The sequence below is a fragment of the Dreissena polymorpha genome, chromosome 3 (assembly GCF_020536995.1).
Source record: "Dreissena polymorpha isolate Duluth1 chromosome 3, UMN_Dpol_1.0, whole genome shotgun sequence".
Classification (NCBI taxonomy): Eukaryota; Metazoa; Mollusca; class Bivalvia; order Myida; family Dreissenidae; genus Dreissena; species Dreissena polymorpha.
In genome coordinates, this window is record NC_068357.1 from 67,619,835 (window position 1) to 67,640,452 (window position 20,618).

The following is a 20,618-nucleotide window of genomic DNA, read 5'->3' on the forward strand; positions in this document are numbered from 1 at the left end:
AGAAATTTTGACAACAAATAAACAACAAAAGACTGTAATGTTAACCACTCTATACGCCCAATATCTCCCGTACCTTAAGCCTGGCCTTTGTGTACTCTCTAAGCACCTCCCTATCCACAGGACTGTAGTCCTTGGAGAGCCAGTTGGAGTACAGGATGGGCCGCCCAATAGCCTCCTCTTTGTTGATGCTTGGGAAGTGTTTCATGGCCACCATGTCCACATGCTCATCTGTCCATTGCCTTTCCTCATCTTCTATTAGTCTACAGAAGGAATAAATGTGTCTTGTTCTGTGAAAACTGGGTCTAATTCATGTGCATAAAGTGTAGTCCCAGATGAGCCTGTGCAGTCCACACAGGCTAATCAGGGACGACACTTTCCACTTTAATGGTATTTTTAGTTTCAAGGAAGTCCCTCCTTACCGAAAATCAAGTTTAGGTGGAAAGTGTTGTCCCTGATTAGCCTGTGTGTACTGCACAGGCTAATCTGGGATGACACTTTATGCATATGTATTATGCCCAGTTTTATCAGAACAAGACACCCATAATTAATGCGGTTATTGTACTGAATGTACTTAAAATTGCTGGATAAGATGCATTGAACATAAGTAAATTAAACATTGCCAACATCCATTTGTTTTTAGAAAGTGCAAATATTTAGCCTAATGTCACAATGCACCTAAACAAGAGGGCCATGATGGCCCTGAATCGCTCACCTGACTCATTAAGATCAGATGAAAACTATGACCTCTATTGTCTACACAATGTTTTTCTATGATTTGACCTTGTGACCTAGTTCCTGACTCTAGATGACCCAAATACAATCCCAATCCAGATTTCATCAAGATAAACATTCTGACCACAGTTCATAAATATTGGATGAAAACTGTGACCTCTATTGTCAACACAAGGTTTTTCTATTTATTTGACCTACATTTTTACACCAGATGACCCAAATACAATCCCACCCAGATTTCATCAAGAATTCTGACCAAATTTCATAAAGGTTGGATGAAAACTGTGATCTCTAATGTCTACACAAGGTTTTTCTATTATTTGACCTAGTGACCTAGTTTTTGACCCCAGATGACTCAAATAAAATCCCAACCCAGATTTCATCAAGATAAACATTCTGACCAAATTTCATAAAGATTGGATGAAAACTGTGACCTCTATTGTCTACAGAAGATTGTTCTATTATTTGACCTAGTGACCTTGTTTTTGACCCCAGATGACCCAAACACAATCCCAAACCGGATTTCATCAAGATAAACATTTTGACCAAATTTCAACAAGATTGGATGCAAACTGTGACCTCTACTGTCTACACAAACAAATTGTTGACGGACGGACGCACGGACACACGCAGGCACGCACAACGGACGCCAGACATCACACGATCACATAAGTTCACCGTGTCACTTCATGACAGGTGACCTAAAAATATGTGTCGGAGATAAACATGAACAGTTGTGGTTAAAATCCCATAGAAACAAGGGCTGTTTGTAAAACATGCATGCCCCCCTATATGGGCTATAAGTTGTAGTAGCAGCCATTGTGTGAATACGTTTTTTGTCACTGTGAATGGTGGTGGTGGTGGTGGTGGTGGTGGTGGTGGTGGTGGTGGTGGTGGTGGTGGTGTAGTAGTAGTAGTAGTAGTAGTAGTAGTAATAGTAGTAATAGTAGTAATAGTAGTAGTAGTAGTAGTAGTAGTAGTAGTAGTAGTAGTAGTAGTAGTAGTAGTAGTAGTACAAGTAGTACAAGTAGTACAAGTAGTACAAGTAGTACAAGTAGTAGTAGAGGTGGTGGTGGTGGTGGTGGTGGTGGTGGTGGTGGTGGTGGCGGCGGCGGCGGCGGTGGCGGTGGTGGTGGTGTAGTACTAGTAGTAGTAGTAGTAGTAGTAGTAGTAGTAGTAGTAGTAGTAGTAGTAGTAGTAGTAGTAGTAGTAGTAGTAGTGGTAGTAGTAGTAGAAGTAGTAGTAGTAGTAGTAGTAGTAGTAGAAGTAGTAGTAGTAATAGAAGTAGTAGTAGTAGTAATAGTAGCAGTAGCAGTAGCAGAAGCAGTAGCAGTATTACAAGACCAATACTTAAGAATGATCAAATGGGAAAAGGTAACCTAGCACTGGCAGAAAATATGGGGCTCATTTACAGGTCAGATTTGGAATCTCTGCTGTAAAATGAGATTTTGAATGAATTAAAGGGAGGCAAATCTGTCATAAAAAGAACATGCATAAACCGTAGTTGTTTCCCTTGTTTGAACCATGCTAAATCCTTACAAGTTTGGAAAGAATTGGATGAAAAATTTGGACTTTATTGCATAAACACCATTTTCTCAATTCAAGGGGAGGTAATTCTGTACTTCATGGACCAATAATGCTCATTTTTTGTAGGGTTCGTGTCCTCATTGATATAAAGACACTGTGCAAATTTGGAAAGGATCGGACAAAAAATGTGGAAGATTTTTTAAAGTTTTCACAAAATAGGCAAAAACGAAGAAACATGCAAAGTTCAACGAGCTCCTGCGGCCATGTTTTTTGACGAATCTAATTTCTTTGAACAACTTTTTCAGGGGAGCCTTCAAAGGTCATCCCTGTGAAATTTTTTGAAAATCTGATGAGCGGTTTCTGACAAGAAGATTTTTTAAGGTTTTTACCATATATGGTCATGGCGGCCATCTTGGTTATGTGATCAAATTTTTTTTAACAATTCTTTTGTCCCATGACCTAGGGATGCTCCACATGAAATTTAGTTGAAATTGGCTCAATGGTTTAGTAGAAGATGTTTACAAATTGTTTACAGACAGACAGACGGACGGACGGACGGACGCCGGACGCTGAGTGATCACAATAGCTCACCCCGAGCTATCGCTCAGGTGAGCTAATAAAAATAAATAAATAAGCACCTGTTTGTTTTTCTGTTAATTGCTCTCGTTGCAGTTGTTGTTGTTTTTTATTCACCAAATATCTGCAAGCATTTTTTTCATGCTTTCTTACACAACATCAATGCACCATTACCTGTCTTGGAAGAGCCTCAAAGCTTCGTGGGCCCAGATCCTGACCAGTCCCTCAACAGAAAGGCTGTCAAGGGGTCGCAGGGCCTCACATATGCCTCGCACCCAGCGAGTCATCTCACGGGGGCTGTACACATAGTGGGGCTGCATGTCCTGCGTGAACCGCTCCTAAGGAGACAAATATTGTGATGCTTTGTTGAACACTTTCAAAATTGCTTAAATGTTAAAAATCTTTTGTATTGATTTATTTTTTTGTACAATGCCCATGAAACTATGGTTACTTGAGACTTTGAGGACTGTACATTTATCTTTATCTATGTATCTTAGATCTCTGGATAAATATTTGAAACATAAGCAAACAATGCAATGCTCTGCAGATTCAAGAACATCACAAGAGTTTTACCCCAAAGCACTCAGATACCCCCTTTGACACGTTTCTAGTCCCAAAGAAAATCTAATTAAATTCAAAACCTTTTAACTTGATTCATGTTTTAAAGGCTTCAGTCCAACCCAAAAATACTGATGAGCAGCAAACAGCATAAAACCTCAAACCCCTGCCATTTACTACCAAGCTGTACTGGTTTTATGATGGTTGCTTAACCATTTAGCCCTATTTTCACTTTACTTTTGAGTGGGAAAGGGTTAACCCTGACTACAATGAAAGCATACCTGTGACATGAGGTAGAACTCCACCATGGCGCTGGTGAGGGGTTCTGCATACGGTTTGAGGCTGGGTACAAGCCTAAGCATGGCCCTGTTGAAGGTGCCGTAGATCTGGGTGAGGGAGATAGGCCCTGGGTAGTCAACGTAAACCACGGGAACATGTCGCAGGAACCTGAGAGGTATAGCATGTCTCTGAGTGTTTTTAATAGCACTTTTTAGTACAGTAAAAATAAGATGTAGTCTTAACACTTAAATGGACAGTAAAACAGGCAAACATATACGTTCACTTGTCTCCCTTGACCCAAAATCACAGGGACCACAAAGTAAATTTTTGAGCCACCAAAAGGTTGAGCTGAAAGAGTTCAAGAATATGCTTTTATGAACATCTACTGGTGGTAATCTAGAGTCTCCAATTAAACATTATAACAGTTTTGTTACTTAATATTTACAGAAATTAAATATTGAATATTTATCACCATCTTAAATTCTCATTGTGATTTTGAAGGTTGTGAAACGAATATTTTCATGTCTTAACACATGACACAAATAAATCAAATCTCTTAGATGTATTGCATACCTATGTGTAAGAGGCTTTCTTCCTGGGTCTGTGGGTGGGTTGCAGGCACCCACAAACTGTATCCTCTCAAACTTTACCCAGGTCTGGTCGGCAGTGCGATAGAAGCCACCGTACTCGAGCATCTGACGCAGGAACGAGATGACACGCTGGGTGCCTGAAAGTGGTAGCAAGGGGTAACAGCATGGCTATGTATTGAGATGACACGCTGGGTGCCTGAAAGTGGTAGCAAGGGGTAACAGCAGGGCAATGTATTTCAGCCTCTTTCTGGGAAAACAGGGTTTAATGCATGTGCGTTAAGTGTTATCCCAGATTAACCTGAGCAGTTCCCACAGGCTAATCAGGGATGACCCTTTCTGCCTATACTGGATTTTCGCTAGGAAGAGACTTTTAAATGAAAAATACTATAAAAGTGGAAAGTGTCGTCCCTGATTAGACTATGCAGATTGTACAGGCTAATCTGGGCTACACTGTATGCACATGCATTAAGCCCTATTTTCCCAGAGCACAGCTTATTTATAAATTTGCCTAATATAGAGCTATGATTGAAGATCATTTATACCAACACAAACTGCTTTGACGAGGACATATATTTCTGACAATAAGTGTTGCCTTTTACTTTAATTTTCGCAAGTATGGAACCCTTAGCCATTTGGAATGCGCATGCAACAATCCATTTATGGTTAACACTGACTTCAAAATCCTTCAGCGCATGCATGTCTATGTAACACACATACAGGCTCTTACCATATTTGTCCATGTTTGGGAGGTTGATCTCGTCACAGAAGAGTACAAGCCACTTGTTGAGCTGTACCGGGGAAAGCACTACGCCGTTGGGGGTACGCCTGTACTCGCAGTAGTGGTCAAACGTCTTCAAGAGCAGCTCAGGTGTGGTGGCACTTGAGAAGTTCAGGCCAACAACCTGCCACAGACAATATCAGAGTTTGAAATAGCCCTAGTAATTTTGTGTTATATTGGCACAATGCAAAAGATCACTTTCATATACCATTACTACATGGGAATTTTTTGAACAAAATGTTCATTAAGGAAATCACCATATACTAAATTTAGGTTCAATGTAAAGGGTCTGTTTCTTTGGTAGACCCATAACTAGATTCAAAGTTTCAAATGACCATTAGTAGAAATCTAAGTCAAAACCTTCAATTTACAAAGCGGACACCATACTTGTGACCATAAAATTTCAAATATTAAGTGACATGTTGAATCTGTTCTGTTACTAAGACTACAATAGCACACTCTCATCAAGCAAAGTTTAAATATTGAAAAAAGAAAAACAAAAAATCCCATAAGTAAATATAAAAAAACAAAGACAAAAATCACCTCCATGTCAGGTAGTGATCTGAGTGCACTGAACAGTGTCATAGTCTTGCCGGACCCTGGTGGTCCACATAGCACCAGAGGCTTGTGCTCTGCCAACCATGTGAACAGGAGGCTCTCATGACGGACTGTGTCTATCGTGGGGATGACCACGTCAGGGGAGGCAACCTTGTGGGTCTCCACTTCCACCTGGGGTACCTTGTTCTGCCAGGGAGCCCACTCTCCAGTGATGAGAACCTGAATGGAAATTTCATGAGCATATAAAATAACATGGAAATGCAATTTTGTTGGGATATTTTGCTGTTTTCAACAATATTTCAGTCGTGTTAATTTCCTATATGGCCTTTTTCAAGGACAAGCTGGTTTACCTGTTTAAAGTGTCAACATGACAATGTGCGTGAACTTATTCTTGGGTGTTAAAACATCAAAATTGTTCACCTATATATGACAACTCAAATGCCTTGCATTTTTTCATCACATCGTTTATAAAAACATTTCTTAAAATGAATATGTATATAATATGATGCGAGCAGAGAATAGTGAAGGGTTTAATGCAGACTGTTCGACCGACCAACAGGCAAATGGTTCCGATCTACTCCCACCCTGTAGGGTATAACAAGCCTATTGTACCTCATAATCAATGATCCTCATGTTGTTCTTGGGTGGGAGGGGTATGGTGGTGATTCCACGTATGAACTGGCCCATGTCCTCCCTCACTTTCAGTTTCCCATCACCAGACAGTGACCACAGCAGACTGTGGATGAGGAACTTGCTGATGTAGGACTCCAGCTGGCTTTGCTGAAGGAATAAAACAAACATTTCATACGATTTTGTCTTAATCAGACACTGACTTTCCTTTCCTTTATTTCAGCTATTGAAGAAGTAAATGTTTTATTTAAAAGACATCTTCACCAGAACGGTAGTAAACTTGTACTAAAATGTTAGTTTTTTTTTCTCGTTGGTTGAATTAAATTTAATTATGATAACTCGTCACAATAGTGACAAATAGCTACCGATGCCGCATGTTGTAATATATACCAAACTGTACCAATTAAAATTTGGACACTTGATTTTGACCAGTTTTAACCATAGAAGATTTTTTTTAACAAAGGTTGTAGAGAACCACAATACAATATTACATACCAAATGTTAAATCTTTTGGCCATGTTGTTTCAGAAGAAAAGATTTTTAAGTTCTTTAACAAGATTACATGTAGTCCACATAAATAATTTGACTCCCTGAAGTAGTAATGACGCTAGGGTCACAATTTGGTGAAAAATAGTGGAGGGCCAATATAGAATGTTACATACCAAATGTAACAGATCAAATGGTTATAGTTTCAGAGATCTTGAGTAAATATGATTACTGAAATTTTATCATAGAAAAGAAGCATAACTTTCGTAACTTTTCATGCAGAGCAATACAAATCAACCATGCAAAGTTTCATATTATAAGGAGCTATGCCTGCAAATTTGAAATTGTTGAAAAAAAGACGTAATTGCTGACAAGTAAGTGTCTACGTATATTCTCGCCTATGAACATACACATGTTTATACAGATGGATGGACAGATGGTGATTCCTGTTTATCTCTTAACTTCAAACTGTTAGGTGAAATATCCTTACTTTCCTTTTGTAAAGCAAGAAATGGACATAGTCCTTCTGTGTTTACAATATTGGAATGTGATACTCTACTTTTCAAGGAACAATCACTATGTAAGAAAAAGTATTTTCTTTCAGTGAAACCCATGAAATTCCTATGAGGACATTTCAATCTTCACAGCTATAAATGAAAATCTTCAGCAATCTTGAATCCCAATTCAACAACAAACCCATACCGACATTGGAAAGTCTGAGTGGCTGGAGTTGTACGTGATGATGTTACGGACACCCTGGTTGAGCATGGAGAACAGGGAGTTGAGAGCGCGCAGCTGAGTGAAGTCCATGATGTGCTCGAGACCCACAGCAAACTGCAGGCAGCGGTTCACAAGACCGTCCGACGTGAAATGTTGACTGAGAAGGGCTGCACAGTCCCTTTGAACCTGGAGATGAAAATCATTCATAGGGAAGCTTTACTTAATCTATAAATCTTATCTTTACAAAAAAGTGTTGAATTACAATTTCAGAGATCCAAATACTAACTAATTCAGGGACCTGTTATATTGGGCACTGATGTTGATCATTTTTTTGCAGATGTTAATTAATCTGTAATGCCTGACAATAAATACTAAATTGTTTTTTATTTATGACAGCCTTTTTATACAAAATAAATCATAGGTTTTTATGGCAATCAACCCCAAACTCCAGGAATATAAAAGCCATCTGAAAGAAACAATCCAATCTATAATACCTGCATATTAGGGGACACAACCTCCTCCTCTGGTTTGCCTCCCTTGAATGACTCCACGTCCTCCTCCTCTAGGGGGATATTGCGCAATCTCTGGATGAAATGGTCAAACACCATCTCCATAGAGAGGACATCCTCACTGAACCAGACCATGCCACAGCGACTCACAGTGGCAAGTGTGGCATACTTAAGGTCCTGCACCTCGAACATGATCCGTACCTACATTAGGAGGAACACAAGTTGTTCAAGTTTATTGTCTAACAAATTTTATGAATAAAACAATAATAATTGTTAATATACTAGTATTACAAATGTTTTTTGTTCAAATGTTGGGCCTGTAGAAGGACCCATTTTTGATGGGTAAAAATACACATTTTTCCCAAATGGGGACTTAACATTCCCAGCTGTCTGGAAAACTACGCCTTATTTATGCGTAAGCACCATCAGATTTTATGCAAATTAAGCGCAATATTCCACACAATTTATACACTAATGTGATGCTAAAAAATGCATAATTCAATACTAGAATACTAAAATGCATTTTTTTTCCAACAGAAAACAACCAGCAGCATGGATAATCACGAGGCCAAATCACAGACATTCACACGGAATGAGCAATTTACATACAATATCCCTCTCTACAATTACCACAAAGTACTGGCTTACATTAGGTGGGATGGCCAGACGTTCTCCATTGGGCAAGGTAAGCAGCTTGCTATCATCCAGCACGGAGTTCAGGTTCTCCACCCACTCTGGGTCCACGTCTCCATCAAATATGATCCACTGGCGCTTCTGCAGCTCTCCACGCACATTGTCAATGATCCTGGAAGGCAAAGAAACATTTACGTACTATGAAGACTTAAAACAGTTTGTGAAGTTTTTAACAGTTTGTGATTATTATGAGACTCTATCTGTCCAGTTGATACGTGGCTTTTTGAGCTCTTGTCAACAGACTCAACATTTTCAAACCTTAATCACATAATTCTGAACCTTGATGGTTTTCTTAATTTTTATATAAGATTTTGTAAACATGCGAATGCATTTTGCTCATGTATTGATACAACAGCTTCATATGCAAGGAGGTATAACAATCCAACAATATTTCAGTGAGCGCTCACTTTCTCAGTGTGTGGGTGAAGAGACCATCAGTCCATTCTCGGGTGTTAGGGTCCATGCTTCCATACAGGTAGGCCTTGGAGATTGACTGGAATGTTAAATACATTCAAACATTTTAGAGCACAACCATTATACAGGTCAGGGTTTAAATAAAATATTGTCATTAATAAAAAGTTCTAAGAACATTTTTCTACTGTTCTTTCTAAACAGGATACTAAATACTATATAAATAATATTTACCTGAAAGGTTTATTTGCGACTATCACACAATTTCCGTTATGCTCATTTGCATACTTGATGTAAGCCATATCTCATTTATTTGAAATATACACAATTCATCTGTTCATCCAAAGGATAACCTAATTAAAGTGTTTATGGCGACAAAGGATATAATATATTAAATGTAACATACAAATATCAAACCAGGTATTCAAAATATTGTTTCAGCATCTGTAATTTCTTAAATTTATCAACTTCCAATATAGATCTAGGAAAATACAAAATATAAGTAAAATCATCCGCTCAATAACAGTACAAGATGAGGTTACAAATTCGCATTACATTTTGCCACTCAAACCCATCAGCAGTGCCTGTACCTTGGGGTCAATGACGTGAGCGACTCCCTCAACTCCCTCCAGTCTCTCCAGTGCCTTTAGCAGCACGCGCCAGGCTGTGGACTTGCCTGCCCCACTGGGGCCCACCATCATGAGGCCATGGTGCAGCTGAGTGATCTGGTACAGCTGTAGGACCTGTAAGACACAACAGTGACAACTGATATCATATTTGATGAATACCCTCCATCTAAGATATATGACACTTGAAAAGTCTATTGCCAAATCGCTCATTCTCTCCCTGATAACATAACACACATTTCCTAACGTTTGCTTAAGTCCAACAGAATTACATACACACAAAGTGCAAGTTAATCTTTTAAAGGGGCCTTTTCACGTTTTGGAAAATTGACAAAATTTTAAAAAGTTGTTTCAGAATCGCAAATTTTCGTTTTAGTTATGATATTTGTTAGGAAACAGTAATACTGAACATTTACCATGCTCTAAAATAGCCATTATATGCATCTTTTGACGATTTAAAAACCTGAAAATTATAAAGCGTTTCAACGCAAAACGATTAAATAATTTGGCGAGTTCTGTTCTTGTCGTTATATTAAGTGAAACTACGAAGATTGCTTATAAAGTATAAAATACAACCATCATGTTATGAGCAAGGATGGTCGAGTGGTCTCATGGGTAGACTTTTACTCCAGGCCACCAGGGGTCAATGGTTCAAGCCCTGTTGAGGTTTACTTTTTTTTTCTTTTTAAATTGTATTCTTGATTTTTTACTGGAGCTTTTTAGATCCAATGTTTAAATTTATCACTATAAAGCATTTAATGACAAACTTCAATTCATGCCAAAATCTGTGAAAAGGCCCCTTTACGGCCGCTTACTTCATCCTACACAGATTTCCAACCAGTGCCCACCATTCACTATTGTGCAATAAGATCCCAAACCCTACATCTGGTCTACTCGACCGGGCTCAAATTTTCTGTAGCCAAATTAACCGTTTCATGTCTGAATTCTTATTTGGATATTTAATGGGTGATTATGGAAAAAACTTTTAGTTAAATGGAAATTTCTCTAGCTAAATTTTCTTACTTGTAGCCATTGGCTTTTTAGGGCAACAACAGAGAAACCTGAGTACATGGCTCGATACAACTCGTTTGCAAGTCTCACCTTTTCAACCCAGAGGGTGCCCATCTCGTCTCCCTCTCCGTATACCAGGTACATCTCCTGGCAGACGTGCTTAACCTCCCGCCTGAGGGCCTCCATTGCGGCGGCGTTGAACTTGACTCCTGGGAACACGTCCGACAGCAGGCTGTGTAGCAACGGGATGTCCTCTGCAACCAGCTTGGGCACCATCGTCTCCATCACACTCTGGATCAGGATCTAGAAAGGCAACATTTTCTCAATTATTTGAATCATACTAGTTGCTTCATTTCTGTTTCATTATCAACTAAAACTGGCGCGGCAGAGGCCGAAGCGTATCCCCACGCCGCATGTTTGACCCAAGGGGCACCCCAGGGTTGATAATGGGGCCATGCATAGTTGCGATTGACCGTATTGTCATAAGATATGTTCAGTATCAATTTGAAGTAAATTAGTGTAGAAATGAAGAATTTAAAGTAAAAGGCAATTTTGGGTGGGCGTGGTCTTTGTGGGCGGGGGCGCCCCAGGGTTGGTAATGGGGCCATACATTGTTGAGATCGACCGTATTGTCATAAGAGATGTTCAGTATCAATTTGAAGTAAATCGGTGTAGAAATGAAGAAGTTATAGTAAAAGGCAATTTTGGGCGGGCATGGTCTATGTGGGCGGGGCACCCCAGGGTTGGTAATGGGGCCATGCATAGTTGAGATTGACCGTATTGTCATAAGAGATGTTCAGTATCAATTTGAAGTAAATCGGTGTAGAAAGTTAATGTAAAATAACATAAAAAAAATGAGTGAAAATCTCTGACCTGGCCCCACCCCAACCCCCATAACTTTTGACCCAGGGGTCAGATCAAAATTCCAAAAAGTGCAGGGTCGCACATATGCTCATAGCTACCATGTGTGTAAGTTTCAAGGTTCTAGTGCTTAAAGTGTAAGAGGAGATAGTGGCCAGGACGGACGGACGGACAGACAGACAGACGGCAGAGATAACCACAATATCCCCACGCTTTTCAGAAAGCATGGGAATAAAAACTTAGCAAAAGTGATAATGCATATCATATATAGAAACGCAGTTGCGTATCAATATACATATTTCACATTTTTGTCACAATAAATACATAATTGTGTTTAACACATGCACAAATAAATAAATCTGCAAATAATTATAGCTGACATTTACCAAGAGCACCTCATAACGGGTGCCACGCTCGGCTGCGAAAGCTTGTCAGAATTTTTTTTTTTTAGAGGTCACAGTGACCTTGACATTTGACCTAGTGACTCAAAAATGGGTGTGGCGTGTAAAACTCATCAAGGTGCAACTACATATGAAGTTTGAAAGTTGTAGGTGGAAGCACTTTGATTTTAGAGCCAATGTTAAGGTTTGAGCACGACGCCGGTGGACAACACAACACGACATGACGAGCTGGCTATGACAATAGCTCGGGTTTTCTCCGAAAACAGCCTCGCTAAAAATGAATAAATATAAAGAAAGAAAACAACTATTCCTCTTTGGTGTGATAGCTTCTGTTTAAAATAATTAGTTTTATAACATTTGTTGAGTGTATATGTCAATGTACATCAAATAAAAGTTTCCCTCATAACCATTCCATATATTATTATATTAATGACCTTAATAATTGGTTAACCAGCACATAGCCCTACAACCACAACCAATCTAATGCAAGATCATCCCCATACCGTATGTTCAGGCAGGTTAGGATCAACTAACTTAAAACACATTCAACAGTGAAATTTGTTGTAGATTCCTACAAAGTAAATTCCCTTACCTCTTGTTCAGGCAGGTTCTCTGCTATGGAAGCTTCCTCCACTGTCTGTCCCTTCTCCTTGAGATCCTCTTTCAGCTTCTGAATGCGGTCTCTCTTCACGTGTCCAGACGATATCAGTACAGACTTGAGGGCACGCAGTCCAAAGTCATAGTGGGATTGGGGCGACAACTGCTCATCACAGAGGCTGGAGAATGCATAGTAATATTGAAATTATAAATTATTATGTTAAGTTTGTTAACCAGTCAGCAGCAGAAAGAAGTCACTAGTTCAACATATTTCAAACTTTAAAGCAAAATTTATGACCAAAAAGAAAGAGAAATTTGTCTCTAAACTTTAACAAAGCTTTATTAAACCAACATTAATATTTTTAAACAACTTGTTCCATAGAGCTCAATATTACATAAAACAGTTTTTACCAGAACCATCAAGATTGAGTCATTAATGTGACCTCTAGAATGATAAAGTTTTGTTTTAAGATTCAACCAGATCACCTAGTTTTTGGACCATTGGGGCCCAAATTTAAACATTCTAACCAAGATTCATCAAGACTGAATCATACATGTGGCCAATTGAAAAGTAACAAGGTTTTTCCAAGATTGACCTAGTTTTTTATGCACAAAATCCAGATGTGAACTCTTGCATAGTTATTGTCAACCTAAACAAATTGTTTGTCAAGTTTGGATCAGAAATGTGGGATCTACTGGGGTAACAATCTTACGACGCACACTACACAACAAAGGCTGAACAACAACAAATGCCCGACAAAGGGTGATACAATAGCCAATTTTGATCACTTCATTTTCAGATGCTCAGGTGAGGTACGGAAAACTTATCATCGCATATAATAAATAAAACATACATGAAAATTCTGTACTTCACTCACATGAAGAAGGGCACGATCTTGTTGGACAGTTTCTCGGCAGTCCTGAATCCCTGTGAGTACAGCATCACCTGGGCAATCAGCTGTCTGTCTGGCTGCGTCATGGCGAGGCTACGGAACAGCTTCTTCAGGTTGTCTGGCAGATTGGAGCGGCCAGCATATCCGGGGTTCATCGTTATGAAGATGGCCATGTCTGGATTGACTTTCACCTGCTTGCCAATGAGTTCTACCACCATCGGGGTACCTATGTGACATGCTAGTTTATTAGTGCATGACTTTGTGTTACAGTTCTCACTAAAAGTCACCTGGCATACACCTTATAAAATAGCATTGAGACAATGAAATAATTTTCAGGTAGTTTTTTTTTTTTAGTTGAAACTTGAGCAGGGACCATTCACATGTGTCAGTAAAATTATATTGATTCATTTCTTTTCTTTAGTCTCTGAACAGGCTGGTGTTGTTTTTGTTTCTTTAACTTTTTTGTTCAATTAACCTGCAATTACTATTATTTTGTGAAATTCAGTGAAATGAAAGTACACTGAATAGCTTTTCTTGAAAATCTACAATCAAACATACAAATACAAAGTGTCTGCTGGAATTGTTTTGTTTTATAATGACATTGCACATATCAAAACCACTGTCTTATTATAATCCTGTGTTTTCACCAATATGTGCATTTCACACGTAAACAGTGCTGCAACAACACACTATTGAGATTTTATTTACAAATGTTAAGAGGAATTAAACCATTTATGGAAACAACATGCAAAAATCCTATTTCACAATACAATTTTAAATACTGCTTAATAAAAGAACAGGAACACAACAAATATATTCAAAAAGAACGTTTTAAATGAAAAATAATTTTAATAACATAAGTATATTTAAAGAGAATGAAAAGTCTACAACTTTCAGCGAAATTTAATCATACACATTTACAAGGAAAGAGTTGACAGCAAAATTCTTTAAAAAGCACAAAAACACGGAAATGGTACAAAAGATTTTGGCTTACATAAACAAAATTGGTGGAAAACTGTATGTCACCATAGAGACTAAAAACAGTGCATACAAGATTCTGTGGAACTAGTACAGTGATACAAGACTGAACAAATAAGCTGGAGTGAACTGAGACGATGCAAACAACAGTGAGTATTAGTGCTAACAACACAGCCTACCCTTCTGTTTCTTGCCATCTTTAAATAGGGTTAGAAGAACAATACATAGATTAGCACACATTAAGGCATATCTGTTAAGGCTTTTACAACACACTCACATATATTTGAGACATATTTATGTATTTCACATTACAAAACATTAACATGAATTATGCAAACAATTATAAGAACACATTTGAAAGAAAAAAAAGGTCCAATTTTATTTAAAAGAACATGATGATTTTTTTTTAAACATTGGCCATACATAAACAGTTATAAATTAACATTACTTTGTCAGGCTACTTTACTTAAATTAATAACGTTGAGTAACCGTTGCAATAAGTTGTCAATGGTAAAACTTATATAAATACATAACTCAAGACATTCAAACTTCATTTGTTATTATGCAATTTAAAAGACCACTTAATTTGTGTTTGGCATGAGCATATTTTGCAATGTGATGCACAGAAGCCATTGTGATCTTTAAACAAACCGTTGCATCTCAGAATTGTGACAAGATATAAAATTTCTAGATAACATGCTCCAGATTGGAATGAAAAGTTACACATGATTTTCACTAAATTTATAGCAATCAATCAGTACACATCAAATACAAAGATGGTCAATATAATGTAATGCGTTAAAAAGAAATATTGCCATGCACCTTCACATTTCTGTGTGACATTCAAACAACACTACTGGTGCCATTAAAACTGACAAGTAAAATGTGTTGTTTTTTTACTTTTCTTAAGTAAAAGGCACTTCTACTAATCTGCTCCGTTTGAGCTACACAGTGGACCATTCTCAATCTCTGTACTAATTCACATTCAGCACAATTTAAATCCATTCACACTTCAGACCTTTTACTTCGTCCTTCTTTCCTGTCTTTCTTGCAACCACTTTATACATGCATAACCCACTAATTAGATACATATTACATAAATGACCCTTGCTCTGTGAAAACACGAGCTTAATGAAAGAGCGTACTATGTCATCCCAGATACACCTGTTCAATCACAGGCTAATTAGTGACAAAACTTTGCTTTTATGGAATGTTTCATTTAAGAAAGTCCCTTCTAAACACTAATCCTGTCTGGGCGGAAAGTGTTGTCCCTGATTAGCCTGTGAAGACTGCACAGTCTAATCTATGACAACACTTTATTCTCATGCATTAAGCCCCCGTTTTCCCAAAGGTAGGCTCCACTATCTTCAAGACTAACATCTACCATTGGCCTACCTTTATCCTTGCGCCCAGCCATGTCCTTCAGAGCCTCCTGGATGGTCTGAATCTGCTGTGAGACGGCTGAGAGCATGCGCTCCTCCAGTCGGTTGAACTCGTCAAAGCAGCCCCAGGCTCCCACTTGACACAGACCAACAAAGATGCGACCCATAGCCTGGATAAAACACATGATAAATGACACGGAAGATGCAGCGTACCATGAAGTGAGTGACGACAATAAAAAAGATTAGAATGGCTTAAGTTTTACGATATGTCATAGTGGCATAAGCAGACATGGGAAACACATCTAGTCACACTGTTACATGCCGCCTTCTTCAACGGGGTGCACACAAAGTCAAATTAAATATTTAACACTGAATTAGACCAAGACAGCTAAATTTTGCTCTATCATCAGAAAGAAGGTAAACACAAATAGAATGACTTACCTGGAAGTCGAATGTCTCATCACAGTTGAACACCAGCACAAATCTTCCCAGCTGGTTTCCAAGGGCTTTAACAGTTTCAGTCTTCCCAGTCCCGGCAGGACCTACATGTGAGAAAAAAGATGACTTAAGTAGGAAAATCAGGTGGCAATAGTTATTATTAACAGCAGCATGAATCACAACTTCCTGTAATAACTCTTAATAGTTTTCGGACACTTAAGTTGTTTTTGTTTTTTTTAAATATATACTAACAAATATTCCCAAACCACATTTCCCAAACAATTGCAACAATCTGAGAATTACCTTATGCAAAGGTATTCCTGTAATCCCGGTCGATAATAACATCTATAAATGATAGCGTTGCTTGTTAATAACATGTCATTTAGTAATAATTACTTAAAGATATCTAAGCAACAAATTAACAACTTTTTTATTTGTGTTCAATTTTGTATTACAGAAAGATATGCAATATAAAATAATGCGATCCCAAAGTTATTAAAAATGTGAAGGTGCATGGCAAAGTTCCACCTACCAAATGGTGATCCTCCAAGCCTAGCCTCAAGAGCTTGAGTCAAGGTGAGGTAACACCTGTCAGTGAGTGGAGTCTGCACCAGTTTATCCTGCACTCCGAGGTACTCAAACCCGTAGTTGAACTTGGCGTTGGCCATCTGGATGGAGAGCTGCTGAAGAACGTCGGGGTTCTTGGGGTCGAAGTAGAACCTCATCTGGCAGAGCCAGTCGAAGGACTTGGGTGAGTTCACCTTGTTGTTGATCATGGTTCTTGTGACATCTCTCTGGTGAACCAGCTCTGTGATCTGATGAGAATCATACAGAGTGTTAGGTTATTTTCTTTGTGTACATATATTTAAAGTCATGTTAACATGATGAGGCCCAGCAGACAGTTTCTTTCTATGATAATCATCATAAAGTGGTAAGATTAACGCATAAAACAGTGATCAACTGTCAACTCATCAAATGTGAGTACAAAGGCATACGCATTACCATATGGAGTAGTTAAGATGCCTTAATAAAAAAGTATACGGATATTTTGAGGATTATGACACTGAAAAATAACATACCAGTATACAACAAAAACAAATAAATACATTTTTAACATATAGCTATGAGGAGCATAAAAAAATACAAAATTATACAGAAAGAAATTTGTCAATCATTCACTGACGTCTCCTCTTAATGCCAGCGTTGGGTTGACAGTCGTCATGTGAATTTATTACTTGAAATGTGTCATTGAGAAACTGATGGCCAAACATTTCACTTAAAAAAAAACAACTCCCCTTAATTCCTTAAAAAAAAAGGGAACAAGTTATCACACTGGTTAATTTTTGTAAAGTTTCAGCCCTCTCAGCATTTTCAGCATGTCGGGGTCAGGTATATGGTGAGTTACACATGTCAAAAATTGGAAAGTTTTTTATACTTCCAATAAGTAACAATAAATCCTGTTGTGTAGAAATATCCATACCAAAATACGGAGGTGGGCAACTTCACATGCTGGTTTATATGTTTTTTAAGTTTAATCCTGTAAGCACCATAAATTCTTTAGTTAAGCACTCCAAAGCAAATGGGGGACACAATGGATGAAAATTTTTGTTATAAGTTAAAAGGGTCTTTTGCTGCAGTAATGTCAGAAGTATGAAAAGGACAGAAAGGGATGAGCGAAAGGAGGACAAAGCTATATGCCCATCATTGAGTGTGGCAAGCATTTTGATCATGCCAACAAGTCAGGTATTCATAGATATTCCTGCAGATATATACATGTTTGGAACGTACTAACCAGTGAATAATGATAAACAAGAAACTCATTGAAATTCACATATGATAATACATCAAATCCGTGTCATTCACATCAATGTACACACATACCAGATGCTCCAGCTTCTTCCTGCGTACAGGTGGCTGCTCATGGAGCACAGAGTCCGCCAGGATGTTCAGCGTGGACTCCACCATGCCCAGTACCTCCTGTAGAGCGGTGAAGTCTGCACCGCCTTTGTTTGCCACCGTGTTCAGGGCATTCTCTACACTCTCTGACCAAGAGATCTGGGACGCTAGCACTACCAGCTGAGCCTGTAGGGTGGAGGAAAACATGGCCAAATTAACACAATTTGGGTCACTAACAGAACAAGATGGGCTTGAACGGTGGCATAAACCAGCTGGTTGTCAAGAGTATTGACCTGGGCTATATGGGTGAACTCAAGCTGCAGTTTGAGTATCAAGACAGCACATTAAACACAATTGATTGTAATGAAAATGTGGTGAAAAAAAGAGTGTCTAGCTCTATATTACAACTTGACCAACATTTTTTCATTCACTCATAAGTTAACATTAAAGGTGACACCAAAATGTTGACACAATATTCAAGATACTATTTTGTTTATATAAAGACCTCATTTAGCTCATCATAACACTACATAAGAAGGTATACGTAGTAACACATCAAAATAACTTCTTATTGAATAATTGAATATCAATTTTCAACATCATTTAAATTCATAGTGTTGATATGTAATACAGCAAGCCCTTAACCCCCACCTGGTACTTGTCCACCCAGATGAGATACTGGTGTGGATCTATCTTGCCGGTCTTGAACGTGGTGACATCCTTCACAGACTGAGCCAAAAGCTTGGCCAAGGTGACCCGCATCTCCTTCTCTACACATGTCAGCCACTCGTTGATCTTCGGGTGCTGGGCGATAGACACTGAACTCGCAAACACAACCTGAAATACAGGGTGGATTAAATAAGATACGTGAACAAACAATAAAAAACGCTACTGGGAACAGAACAGCTACTTGACATTAATTGTACGAACTACCAAATAGAAATGGTGAAAAGAAACATGAATACTGCTTGGTTTGTGAAGAGCAAGCTGAAATACAAGCTATTACAGGGCTTAACACTAACTTTTACTAGCCCATTCGGGCTAGTAAATGCAGAACCTACTAGCCCTAACCAAGCTATGATGTGCCCTGACCCAAGTATTATCAAAACCTTTATATTTATCATTCAACTTGTATTTTCTTGTGCATGGAGATGCGCAATTATGATTCAATCATTCTTATTAGCTTGCCTTACTAATGCTAATTAATTCAATATTCATCTACTTAAGACATCTATTTGTAATCTTCACGCCATTTCGGGAGAAATTTCCTTGTTCTTTTTTCCTCATACTTTCTCTTACTTTCCTCTTTCCCTTTTCTTTTCTTATCCGAGGAACCCCCATCCCCACCCGTAAAGCCAAACTTAAACAACCACATGAACATTAAAACCTTTTTTACATAGATTGCCGCGGTTGCCATCTGACAACAAATGGTAAGTGAATCTTAGGTGTTGCAAAATAACGTGCTATGGTAGTCGTAACAATTGTACAGGGTAAACTCTCTACTAAAAGCCGGGATCGACCATTAATATTAGTTTTGCTAATTGAATTGCGTAAAAAAGACTGTCAAAACACTTCTAATCGATCAAACAAATTAAAGTTATTTAAAATTGATAAATAACTAATAATTTTATTGTAATTTTGTGTTAATGTCCAGTGTTATACCTTCATCGATCCCGGACGATCCTGGGCGATCCCGGCTTTTAGTTTAAAACGTATTTTTATCGAGAAAACACGTCACTTAGAGGAAACCAATCAAAAACCGTATCTAGCGGAATTCTGTTTAAAAATAGGTACTGACGTGTTTTACCAGGACAACTGCCATGGATTTTCTAAATTGTCAGCCTTTTTTTTATTGCAATCAGGGGGTTCCAAATCTGTTTTGAGATACGATCCGTTTGTTGTCTCTTCACTCTGGGATATAATTGTGTTCTGATCGTACTGTATTAAGATTTTTGCATCTTTGAAAAGCTTATTTAAAACGCAGTTTATTGATATAGAACATATAATACCGCCCAAAATACACACGACCGGTCGGGCATGTTCCTGGGACATTGGCTAGCCCGGACCTAGGTACAGGCAGTGAATGTCGTTCGGACGTGCCTTAGTGTTAAGCTCTGTATTAACATAGAAAAGATCAGGTGAAAACTAGATGTGTCACTGACCTGATGCTGCCATAACATATTTTTGGACATAAGTCAGATTAAAAGGACTTGCTGATCACCAAAAAGATAAAGTATTCATAAAACGTGTAAAAACAAATAGCAACGCGGGAAAATTATGCCAAAATTGTTTACAGCTAAAATTCCTTCCAATGATCATCTACTTATTAATGTCTTTCAGCTGTGAAAGAATGAACATACTCCACATAGTCGTTAAAAATGAGTCGAGCACACACAATTTTCACAATTACATTCTATAGAAGACCAGCAAGAGGGTCAAAGGCAGTAAGGCATAAACCTAAGAAGCCATAGAACTTAACTGTTCTGAG

The 20,618-nt window shown here is 38.3% G+C and overlaps 1 protein-coding gene across 8 annotated transcripts in view; it reads right to left on the minus strand.

Annotated features, from left to right (window-relative positions):
* Positions 1 to 20,618, minus strand: part of LOC127874600 (cytoplasmic dynein 1 heavy chain 1-like) — a 103,545-nt gene that overhangs the window by 39,965 nt on the left and 42,962 nt on the right. For 5 of the 8 annotated variants that reach the window (XM_052419001.1, XM_052418995.1, XM_052418994.1 and 2 more), the window contains exons 31-51: positions 18,782 to 18,967; positions 18,116 to 18,316; positions 16,767 to 17,049; positions 16,238 to 16,338; positions 15,810 to 15,966; positions 14,594 to 14,611; positions 13,422 to 13,662; positions 12,539 to 12,722; positions 10,775 to 10,987; positions 9,638 to 9,790; positions 9,044 to 9,129; positions 8,592 to 8,748; positions 7,929 to 8,144; positions 7,417 to 7,620; positions 6,211 to 6,378; positions 5,584 to 5,817; positions 4,990 to 5,164; positions 4,246 to 4,399; positions 3,675 to 3,840; positions 3,010 to 3,173; positions 74 to 260 (exon numbers count right to left, since the gene is read on the minus strand). In XM_052419001.1, coding sequence (XP_052274961.1) covers positions 74 to 260; positions 3,010 to 3,173; positions 3,675 to 3,840; positions 4,246 to 4,399; positions 4,990 to 5,164; positions 5,584 to 5,817; positions 6,211 to 6,378; positions 7,417 to 7,620; positions 7,929 to 8,144; positions 8,592 to 8,748; positions 9,044 to 9,129; positions 9,638 to 9,790; positions 10,775 to 10,987; positions 12,539 to 12,722; positions 13,422 to 13,662; positions 14,594 to 14,611; positions 15,810 to 15,966; positions 16,238 to 16,338; positions 16,767 to 17,049; positions 18,116 to 18,316; positions 18,782 to 18,967 — 3,648 coding nt within the window. The remainder of the gene's footprint in view (positions 1 to 73; positions 261 to 3,009; positions 3,174 to 3,674; positions 3,841 to 4,245; positions 4,400 to 4,989; positions 5,165 to 5,583; positions 5,818 to 6,210; positions 6,379 to 7,416; positions 7,621 to 7,928; positions 8,145 to 8,591; positions 8,749 to 9,043; positions 9,130 to 9,637; positions 9,791 to 10,774; positions 10,988 to 12,538; positions 12,723 to 13,421; positions 13,663 to 14,593; positions 14,612 to 15,809; positions 15,967 to 16,237; positions 16,339 to 16,766; positions 17,050 to 18,115; positions 18,317 to 18,781; positions 18,968 to 20,618) is intronic. The other 3 variants (XM_052419000.1, XM_052418999.1, XM_052418998.1) reach the window with 1 other exon arrangement.